This window comes from Poecilia latipinna, unplaced genomic scaffold (assembly GCF_001443285.1).
Source record: "Poecilia latipinna isolate Pla-1442-1.1 unplaced genomic scaffold, P_latipinna-1.0 Scaffold4058, whole genome shotgun sequence".
In the NCBI taxonomy this organism is placed as follows: Eukaryota; Metazoa; Chordata; class Actinopteri; order Cyprinodontiformes; family Poeciliidae; genus Poecilia; species Poecilia latipinna.
The window spans coordinates 1-11491 of record NW_015116674.1 but is presented as its reverse complement, the minus strand read 5'-3'; the positions used below and the strand labels follow the sequence as shown (position 1 = coordinate 11491).

The window sequence follows — 11491 nt, the reverse complement described above, 5'->3', positions numbered from 1 at the left end:
AGCTGCCCAACCAGAGCTAACGCGTTTTCTGCTGAATGTTTTGCCTGAAGCGACGTTTCCCTGTTCAGCCTCGTTTTCTGCCTCTCGTTTCTCCACAGCTGTAGACGATGCAGACTCGGGATTATAATAATAATTTGACTTAAACGAGTTAATCCTGACTCATTATTTAAATAGATTTTAAAACTTCATCACAACTAGTCAGTTTTTCTAAACATCCGTCTGGATCCGCGTTTCTGCCAACATCAACAAGTTCTGCTTCTACGCAATCTGACTGGACGCTGGAAAACACTGTTATTGTGCTAACAGGAGTTAGCCTATCAGCGGTGTTATGCTAGCAGTGCTAACAAGTAGCAGCTAGTGCTAATGTCAGCGTCCGCAGTCCAGACCTGTAAATAGGCTCAGTGAATGATCCGATAAATCGTTATCGCAGTAGAGGATAATATTGATGATTTGGTTCCATTTTCCAGAAATATAATGGTGATTCTCAAACTTTAAATTCAAATAAACGTTTAACTGTGGAACGGGAAGCCGCTTTAAACACCCAAAACACCCAAAGCAAGAAATAAAATGAATTATGAAGATTCTGCAAACAAAACTGTCCTTCTAAAAAAAGAGAAGTTTAGTTGAGACTGAAGACTTTTGTCAGTCTGGCATGAAGAGAAAAATGATAAATCATCCAAATGGAAATGTGGCATTATTGATTGATTGATTGATCTGACTCGCCTCATCAGGTCTGCCTGAACCCTGGAAAGCTGAATGACCAGAATAATATTTTACTCCAACCTGATGAACTGATTAAAAACTGAAATATATTTGTTGTTTAATTCGTCTAATTATTCAATAATTTGAATTGAAAATGTTGCTTTTTTTGTCAATACGCCGTTTTAAATCAATTGTGTTTAAATCCTGACTCTAAAATTAACTTTATGAAACATTTTAATCGTCTCTCCTCTAATTAATTAAAAGCTTTGGTGCTTTTAGCATCATTCGTCACCAGTTTAGTTTCCAGTTTATTCCAGTTACTGGTTGAAACCAGCTGACTGGGCAGGAAAAGGTTAAAAATTAGCTCTGATCTGATTGGTCGTAATGTGGCCACAGTCGGCTCTTCTTCCTCATGACTGTTGGACTGACTCCATGAACAAAGCCCGAACTGTTCACCGACCTGGTGACTCATGGTGATGTCACAGCCCAGCTGGGCTCTGACTGGACGGCGTTTAGAGGAAACCAGAACAACAGGCTGATTTCTGTCTGATTCTGGGGACGGGTCTGAATGAGGAACCCGTTTCCCCCGGCAACGGGCCCTTTAACAAGGAAACACCTTTTGACCTGCCAAAATAAAAGCCCTCCTGGAGCAAACAGACAGATTTCTAAACCTCAGAACTGATCAGCTGCATGAAACCTTCACGTTGGATGAAACGTCTGCAGTTCTAAAAACAATATGAATGAATTACTGAGAACCTGAAAATTCCTCCAACTCAGTGAAACGTCCGAGTGACGAGCCGTTCTGATTCTGGAGATCATTCAGAGAAAACCTGAAAGAAACTGCATGATCTGAACATCTAGGATCACAAGGTTATGGAAACGCCAGAAAAACTGCAGCTGCTGCAGCTTCGGCTGCTGCTGCAGCTTTTTGGTGTGAGTTTATTAAAAACCAGATGCTTTCACGTTGGGATGCAGCGGTACCGGTCCGATCTCTGTCAGGGTTTTACACAGCGGTACCGGTCCGATGGCGGTCCTGTCTGCACGTTTGCAGTTAATAGTCTCCTCACTGTTGGCAACTCAGCAACTTTCTTGCTTTATTCAGCAACATTTTATACAAAAATGTCGGTTTTGGCCAAAATTGGAATCTACAGTCTGAGATTCTTAATAAAATCTGCGATCGGCCAGAAAACTGCAATCGGTGCAGCTCTGGTTATTTCCTGTATTTAGCAGTCGATCATGCAGCGGTTTGTGGTTGTTACGCCCCCAAGGTCTAGGGGTCCAGGGGCAGTAACATAAAATGTGTCCGGAGCGACAGTGTAAAGTAAAAATGATTTATTACAAAATAAAGTTTCACAAAACAATACAATTTAACCCAATTAATGCAAAAAGAAAGAGGGATTAACAAACTCAATGTCAGGAGCAAATTAAAGTTACAAAAAAAAAATCCAAACAAGTCAGTTTAAAGTAACTCAAAACAAACCACAAAAAAAAAAACACATACAAAGGAGAGGCTGCGGGAAGCACGCAGCCTCCCAAACACAGGCTTCTAACTCATATTTAACTGGAGCAAAGTCAAAGTAACTAAACTGAACAAACAGGAACAAACAAAGACCAAGCTAGCTTAAAGTAGTTGCAACCACCAAAAAAAAAGAGAGGAGGCAGCTTCACAGAACCTCTTCAAATTAGCTGCCCCCCTAGAGGAATGAATTCAGGAGCCTTTTATGGTGCAGGTGAGCCTCATCAACGTCTGATTGGCTTGACCATCCTCTGCTGGTCCAATGGTGCAGCTGCTCTTCTACAGCCTCCAGGCAGCCAATCAGGAAGGTGTGCTCTCACAGTTGAACCTGCATAATAAAAGGGAGCCTGCACAGCCTCAAGAGGCCAGGGGCCGTAACAGTGGGTAAGGATCTGGCTTTCTCTCTGCGGTGCGTCTGAACATGTCTGCCTGATGCTGCATGTCTTAGTTTTTCTGCTGCCTGGTGTGAACTTTCCCACAGTTCCTGCTGGGCTTGCTGCACTCTGCTGCAGGCCAGACGTTTTCCTCCCGTCGAGTTTTCCTAATATGGAAGCAGCAGCGCAGGCTGGAGATGCGTCTCTGTGGAATCCTGCTGCTGTGATAATTCATCTCCAACCGAGTCGGTAGTTTGTTTTTAACACATTAATTTCTTTCTGAGTGCATTAATATTCCAGATGACATGAAATATCTGTTAAATAAATGTTTTTACCATTTTGGACACTTTGAATAAATAATAAATGTAAGTTGACAGTTCTGTCTGGAATAATCAGGAAAAGATGAACAACAGAAACCAGATGGGAAATGAAGGGCAGCTGACTTCCTGTCTGCGTCAGTTTGGGTTTTCAGTTCTGATCTGGTCCACATGCCAGACCTACAGGGGGCAGTGTAGCGCTAAGCTAAACCCTGTCAGCCAATCACATTGCTTCAAAAACAATCAGCACTTCCTGTTGGCAATCAAACATGGCGCCATGAGGTTCATTTATAGGTTAAACTGCTTTAAATCATGTCAAAGCAAATCTGTAAATTTATTGGCGGTTTATTCGTCGCAGACTGAAATTTGAGGAGCTTGAATCTCCATATTTGCAAACACAAATATGAATTTTCTCAAATCTCCAGTTTGGTCTGAATTTAAAGAAAAAATAATTTTAGTGAGTTTTAGTGTGGATGAAAAGCCAAAGCACCAAAATAAAAATTTTCCCAGATGTGGGCTGACTGGTATCTGACGCCATGTCAGCTTCATCATCAGGTAGTCTGAGTGAGGAGAACCTTCTGGGTCATGTGGTTCTGATCCAGTCCAGGCTCGTTGTTCCTCATCAGCATTCCTGAGCCAGCGGAGGACAAACTGGGAGTCAGGAGGATCCAGCAGGAGGGGGGGGACGGTGAACTGGGACTGTTTACAGAGAGGCGGCCAATCAGGAGCCGGGAGACGGCGCGCCGTCCAATCAGGAGCCAATAAGATGCAGAGAAAGCCAAGAGGTTCCGTCTCCACTTCGACTAATTGGATTTCTTGGAGGTTTTTTCCCACAGGGAGTCGGGACAGATTAAAAGGCTTCTGCAGGGGTCAGAGGTCGGGAGACAATGGGCCCCATTGGATTGAATCACAGCAGAGATTTGGACCGGCTTAAAGGAACAAACACACCATTTACTGGGGAAGGTTCAGCTGGAGGGAAGACTCACCCAGTTCATCAGTTCTGGTTCTGATCCTGGTCCTGGATCTGGTTCTGGTTGTGATTGTGGATCTGGTTCTGGTTCTGGTCTTAGTTTGGGTTCTGATCCTGGTCCTGGTCTTGGTTCTGGTTCTGGTTCTGGTACTGGTCCTGGTTCTGGTCCTGGTCTTAGTTCTGGTTCTGGTACTGGTCCTGGTTCTGGTCCTGGTCTTAGTTCGGGTTCTGATCTTGGTTCTGGTCCTGGTCCTGGTTTGTTCCTGGTCTTGGTCCTGATCCTGGTTCTGGTGGTTCTTGTGGACTCAGCAACTCAGCGGTTGGTCCAACTGGTCGCTGTTAAATCCCACCTCTGTGCGGTCAGTGAACGCCCCGCGCTGAAGAGCAGCTCTGTTTGAACGACGAGTTAAAAACTCCTGACAGGACTAAGCCCCGCCCCTGACGGGGCTTAGTCCCTCCCCCTGACAAATGTAGAATGAAATATCCCAAAAGTGGGCGGAGCCAAGATACACGTGGGGGCGTGGCCAATGCTTAGGATGAGGAGAGGGTGGGACTCATTTCCCCAAACGTTTCCTCTTTCTGCAGACGCCGAGTCTCGGAGCGAACGGTTCTGCCTCAGCCGGCCCTGCTGCTCAGTTTGGGTTTTAGTTCCTGTTTGGGCTAAGAAGAGTTTTTGAATGGAATTATTAATGCTAGGTGTGCTAACATGCTACCAGTGGCTCCTCTCCCACCCGGTGTGACGTCTCCTCTGGTTATTCTGATTTATCATCAGGGTCAGTTTAGCTGAATCAGCTCCTCAGAGGTCAGCCTGGCTTCTCAGCTTCCTGTGTCATTCTTTGTCTCCGTTTCCAGTGAACTGTTTGTGAGTCCAGCTGCAGCAGGTGAACCGGACCGGGTCAGGAGTTCAGCTGGTCCGCTCTGTTTACCTTCTTCCTGTCCAGGAGGGCGGCGCCCTGAAGCCCCGCCCCCTGCAGTCTGTCTGCAGAGCGTCAGGCTCTGCTGCTGACGAGGAAACTCGCTCTGCTATAAATACCTGAACCGCAGCTGCAGCAGACAGTTCTGTTCTGGGTCCGGTCCTGCGAAGTTCTGGTTCTGGTTCTGGTCCAATATGGGAGACTTCTGGGCAGACGTGGCCTCTCAGCGCGTGGCCAGAGGACTCTCGGTACGTATCTGTGCTGCGTCTCCAGTTTCATGTTGCAGCATTTGAGGAAATGAGAGCAGAGAGGAGCAAACATCCTGCTGAGCGTAGAGACGAAACGTCTAGATCTGCCAGAACCGCTGAGCGTCCTGCGAGTCGGAGCAGAACGTCAGCTGCTGCTGCTGGACCTGCTCAGAAAGCAGAAGAACAGAGGAGCTGGAGCTGCCCTCCAGCTCTGCTCTAAACATCAGCAGGGGAGGTCTGAGGTCAGAGGTCACAGGTCAGGCTTGCAGACAACCACGGTTCCTCCAGGCTGGATCATATCTTGGATCAAACCGACCAGAACCGGTTCTGGTTCCGATGCGGTTGTTTGTCGGTTCCAGGGAGAAACTGAAGAACAGATCAGTAAAACAAAAACGTTGAGAACGAAGGAGGCGACCAAAGCTTTGAATCTAAAATGAACTTTAAAGTGATGAAGCGACGCGGCGCCGATGTTGGGGGAAGATTTTAAAAGTTTATTATGGAGAATAAAATAAAAAATGAAATGAACCCGGTTTGTGCAGCCAGAACCAGGAAGCTGGAGTCCAACAGACATGGAGATGGAAACAGAACCTGAGCAGAATCAGAACCTCCTGGGTCTGTGTGGCTGCTCTGACCCAGAATCTGACCCGGTACCGTTCGGTTCTGTTGGGTTTGTTTCAGTCAGATTCAGGTTTATGGTGAACCCTCAGAGGTGCGTCATGTTCTGGTTGTATGGTTCGGATCAGAACCATGTAGGAGCAGCTAATCTGCTGGATGTGGTTCTGGTTCTGATCCAGAACTGGAATCTGTTCTGCTTTTCACTGTCAGGTTGTATCTAATTTTATTTGATCACATTTTATTCTCATCAAAGCGCCCTGGTTCTACTGGTTTTACTGGCTGAATTATTTACTTTTATTTTTATCTTTTGTTTTTTATTCATTTATTTAGTTTAAATTTAAATTTGTCAGTTTAAAAATGAAACAAACTCCAGATGTCTGATCCCAGCATTTTGATTGGCTGCCGAGTCCCTTGAGCCCGCCCCCTTCCTGCGGCTCAGCAGCGAACAGAGGGCTGTGATTGGTCCAGCTTTCAGAGCTAAAGAACTGGAGGTTATGAGGCTGCAGCTCCAGTTGGACTGCTGGATAAGCCCACAGCATGATGCTGCCTCCACCGTGTTTACACATGGATGTTGGGATGCATTCCCATTAACTCCACTCTGTTTTCCCCATTTGGTTTAGTTTGTCTCAGTGAGTCGGAGAGAAAAGGCTGAAGGCAAAAGGAGACGGCGTTGATTCTCCAGTGGAAAATGTTTCATCGTCTTTGTTTCTCTGCAGGGAAACGATGAGGAGGCTGTTCTGGACCAGGGCAAGACCAGCACCACCCTGCACACAAACTTTGAGAAAGAGGAACTGGAGAGTGAGTGATGCGCGCGCACACACACACACACACACACACACACACACCACACACACACACATGTTTGTGTTGCTATCTTTGTGGGGACTTTCCATTGACTTCCATTCATTTCTACAGCCTAAACCTGACCTTTACCCTTTTCCTAACCCTAACCAACCAAAACTCAATTCATACCTTAGCCCTAACTCTGACCCCTGACTCAAAAACAGGGTTTCCCCTTGTGGGGACCAGGCTCCGGTCCCCACAAGGAGCAATTGGTCCCCACGACGTGGTATATGTCAGGAAAATCATCCCCACAAGGTATTACACACACACACACACACACACACACCCCAGCAGCCCTTATTTGCACCCAAAACAGAAAGTAGCGAATCGTTCCGCCCGTATTTCCACTGTCTGGGTTTAAACAAAACGTTTCTGTTTGGGTTGTTACATTAAACATAAAAAACTTTTAACTCTTTTATTTTTTCTTCTGGAAACTTTGATTTAATTTACTTTAATCAGGAACCTCACTGTTTCCTGGAGCTTCATTTTCTGCTCCACTTTCACTAAAAGTCCGTTTCATGGTTTATTTTATTATTTAAAGTCATAAAGGATCTCATTTTCTCCAAGTTTATTTCTTTCTAACTGTAATAAAAAATGCAAAACTTGTACAAACTAGGTGGAAAATTTATTAAAATGCTAACAAAAAAAGGAGAATACTTCAAAACAAGATGCAAAACTATTTATTATGTTGAAGAATGGCTGAAAATGCATCTATGTATTTTATTTCCTGTAAATGTAAATATTTATGATGGAACTGAAGTTTGTGCCTCAGTCTTTGCCAATAAATTTATTCTGATCGAAAATTACGATTAGAAAGAAAAGGCATCAAACAGAATTAAACATCAGAGTCATAAAGCAGATGGGAGTTTATTCCATAAAAAAAATAAAATTTCACCCAAATGTGTCGGGACTTGATCCTGTTGGACCGGATCAGAACTCTGGTTCTGCTGGGTTTCATGTTAGTATTTGTGGATATTTGTTGTTCCTGTGAACATGTGTGTGTGTGTGTGTGTGTGTGTGTGTGTGTGTGTGTTCTCCTGCCAGGCCACAGAGCCGTGTACGTCGGCGTTCACGTCCCACTGGGCCGGCAGAGCCGCAGGCGGCACCGGCACCGCGGACACCGCCATCACCGCAGGCGGCGGGACCGGGATGACCACGAGGACGGCCGGGAGTCTCCGTCGTACGGTCGGTACCGATCCGATTCCTGTGTCAAGACACATCTGATGAGGATGATGAAGAGTCTGACTTCCTGCCGCAGACACGCCGTCCCAGAGGGTCCAGTTCCTCCTCGGCACCGAAGACGATGATGAGGAACACATCCCCCACGACCTGTTCACCGAACTGGATGAGCTCGCCTTCAGGGACGGAGAGGTCCAGGTGTGGAAGGAGACGGCCAGGTGAGCCGGGTTCTGAGTGGTTCTGATCCGGTAAATCGGTCCAATCAGACCGAGCAGAGCATTCAGAGAACTCTGCTGTAGATTGATGATGATGTTTGGGTGGAGCAGGAAGGAGGGCAGGGAGTCGGCGGTGAGGTGTGCGGCAGCTGGGATCTGGATCAGCTCCTGAAGCTGACCGGGTCACATGACGTTCTGGAGAGAAGAAGAATGAAAGAGGGCGGGGCTTCTGCTGGTTCTGGTTCAGACTTACAGAAACGTTACAGACTGCCGCAGCTCTAAAATCAGCAGCAAAACCAGATTTTATTAAAAAGCTGGTTTAAATGACAACTTAAAATGACAAAATCAGACGCTGACGTCATTAAAACCAGATTCTGAACCTGTTACAATGAGAGGCAAAAGTCATGGAAACAGGAGTTTCTGGTTCAGACAGACGCTGAACTTGTTCAGATTACTTCCTCGTTAAGCGAGATCGAAGACGAGATGGAAATCTCATGCTTGCTTCTCATCATGACGAGCTGCTGCTCCTGAATTTATTTCCCAGCTGTGGCGGTTAAAGTCTTCTGGATTCTGGGTTTAGTCTCGCTTCAGGCCACCGGGTCACATGACCATCAGATTGACGAGGCGTTGGACGGGCGAACCAAACAGAACCTGGAGAACGGATCGGGTTCCCCTACCAGCCAGGCTGAGGAGGAGCAGACAGGAAGTTGGTGATGATGTCATGTTTGTGTCCAGGTGGCTGAAGTTCGAGGAAGACGTGGAGGACGGCGGCGAGCGCTGGAGCAAGCCGTACGTCGCCACGCTGTCGCTGCACAGCCTGTTTGAGCTTCGCTCCTGCATAATGAACGGCACCGTGCTGCTGGACATGAGGGCCGGCTGCATCGACGAGATCGCAGGTCAGACGCTAACCACATGCTAACCTGATGACAGGCTGGGGACACACCAACAACATGCTAACAGCGCGGTAACGACATGCCAATGATGCGCTAAAGACATGCTAATGACATGCTAACAAGGCGCTGATGATGTGCTAACCACCCACTAAATACATAATGACATGCTTATGATGTGCTAACAACATGCTAAAAACGTGTTGACAACGTTCTGACGATGTGCTAATGACATGCTAATGACATGCTAACGCCCTGCGGCGACCCCCTCCCAGACATGGTGATCGACAGCATGCTGGCGACCGGCCAGCTGGAGGCGGAGCAGCAGGACAAGGTGAGGGAGGCTCTGCTGAAACGCCACCATCACCAGAACGAGAAGAAGCTGAGCAACCGCATCCCGCTGGTCCGCTCCTTCGCAGACATAGGCAAGAAGCATTCGGACTCGACGCTGCTGGAGCGCAACGGTGAGGCTGCGGCGCTGCTGCCATCCCTGAACGTCAGCTCAAACCTGGCAGTTCCACCTACAGAACCCAGTCGGGTTTAGAACCTCCCTCCGGTTCTGGTCCCGTTTAAGACCATGCACTCCACCGTCTGTATTTATCCATTAGGCCTGTTGCAATAAATCAATTAATGGGATTATAAATGAAAACATTTTCTTGATTTAGCTGGATAATAGAAGTCGCTCATCTTCTATGGGGTTTTGGCCTCAACTAAACCTTTTTTGGTAGGACAGTTTTTAACTTCATAATCCATTTAATTTGTTTGTTTAATCATTTGTTATATTTAAAAAGTTTTCCCATGTTAAATGTTCATTTGAATTTAAAGTTTTAGAGAGTGTTCTTGCATTTTAATGCTATTACAATCATATTATTTGAAAATGGTCTCAATATTATCGTTTATCGCGATAACTTCTGGGGCAGTTTATCGTCCAGCAGCATCTGTTATGGTGACAGGCCAAACCGTTTAGTTTCCTCTGGTTCCGACCCAAACCTGACGTTCTGTTTTCTCCCTGAGATCTGAGTCGCCGGGCAGAGTTTGGTTCAGTCTGCGATCTGATTGGTGCGTCGGGCCTCTGGTGTGACGTGTTGCATGAACATGCGTGTTGGTCTCTGATTCACTAACTGAGTGTTTAATGATCAGCAGAAGCTGCTTTCTGATTGGTTGGCACTAACCAGCGTGCTGATTGGACGGTTAACAACCAGCTGCTGACAGAGCAGAGCCGCCATGTTGGAGCTTCAGGGGTTTGGACTCGATCAGAACCTCGATCTTTACACGCAAACATTAAAATAATTTTTCTGTTTATATGAACATTGTTGGCATTAAACGGTTTTTATTTCATTTATAAATATAATTAAAAGCAAAAGTTGTCAGTTTTTTGTGGCGCTGCTTTAGCAATATTAGTTACAAGTTTTTGTGACTATAAGGTTCAGGCTAAAAAAAATGTCTTTCTTTCATCTCAAGAATAAAGTTATGTGAGAAGTCGTAATATGAGAATAACTAATATTACAGCAATATCACCATAATGAAGCTACTATAATATGAGAATAACGTCGTTTATGAGAGCAATTGTAATAAGAGAATAGTCATGAAGTACAAGAAAGTTGCGATAATTTCGGGATAAAGTCGTAACTCCTGATTATGCCAACGTGTATTAATGCGTTTGCTGTTAATCTGGCCCGGCCTGCAGCTGGTTCCAGTTAATCTCTGATAATCCAATCAGACCTAGGATGGAAAATAATCTATTGCACCGAATCCAGATTAATTCTGAGGTGGGAACATTTCCGTTCTGACCGACGTTCAAACCCGCTGCTTTTATCCCAGTGATGGGAAGTGAGGCGGTTTCCATGGAAACCCAGAGCCTCCTGCTGGTTTCCATGTTAGCATGACTCTGTTGACGTCGGCGTCTCTTCCTGTCCCTCCTCTCTCCAGGGGAGGGGGTGTCCTCCTCTCGCCTCTCCCTCCTCCGCCGCTCCTCCCCCCTCCCCACAGGCGCCCTTCCTGTTTGGTCGCCTCCTCTCTGGCCCCGCCTCCTTGCCTCCCAACACGTCCGCACTGTGCCTCCAGGAGCGCCACCTGTCGGAGCCCTGCCCTCCCGGACTGGCCCCGCCCCTTCTGGACCCCACCCCCTCAGGAGGAGCGCCGCACCGCCACTCGGCGTCAGAGACGCTGGCAGGCGGATCCAGGTGGTGGTTTTCCCTCCGGAGGAGGAGCAGCACCTTCACATGAATGATGGCGCTCCTGAGAGCCAAACAGGCAATAAGAGGCATGAAGCTGCTGCTCCTAACACCAGGCCTGGGGTCAGAGGTCATCTGGGGACCAATGAACCTCCTTCACTGGTTGGGATCAGCTGAGGCCTGGACTATAAATCAATAACTGACACATGATCAGCATGAACCGATAATACATCTGATAGAACATTTATACAATATTCACTGAACTCCAGAACCGCACGGGATTCTGGGAGATGTAGGCAGGGCTCTTCTACTGTCAGACAAATTACACCTCAGAGCTGCAGCTGTCACAGAACCTGGTCCATTAATGAGTCGTTCAGTACCGACCAGAACCGGTCAGTTAACCAGTTGGAGCGCTGACTCGTCATCACTGAGGTCGCTCTGAAACAAACAGGAAGTAGTCAGAGCGTGACGGCCAGCAGAGTCAGCGGCTTCCTGGACCGGTTCCCCTCACTCAGCACAAACCTCGTTGGACCG

At 46.8% G+C, this 11491-nt stretch overlaps 1 protein-coding gene across 2 annotated transcripts in view; it reads left to right on the top strand.

The window, feature by feature from the left end:
• LOC106942127 (sodium bicarbonate cotransporter 3-like) overlaps positions 1-11479 on the top strand; it is a 24088-nt gene extending 12609 nt beyond the window's left edge. Inside the window, exons 1-7 of one of the 2 annotated variants that reach the window (XM_015025309.1) lie at positions 4314-5041; positions 6373-6454; positions 7544-7684; positions 7758-7896; positions 8629-8789; positions 9059-9247; positions 10713-11479. In XM_015025309.1, coding sequence (XP_014880795.1) covers positions 4988-5041; positions 6373-6454; positions 7544-7684; positions 7758-7896; positions 8629-8789; positions 9059-9247; positions 10713-11134 — 1188 coding nt within the window. In that variant the 5' untranslated portion in view covers positions 4314-4987 and the 3' untranslated portion in view covers positions 11135-11479. Of the gene's footprint in view, positions 1-4313; positions 5042-6372; positions 6455-7543; positions 7685-7757; positions 7897-8628; positions 8790-9058; positions 9248-10712 lie in introns of those variants that run through there. The other variant, XM_015025310.1, reaches the window with a different exon arrangement.
• Positions 11480-11491: the final 12 nt, after the last annotated feature.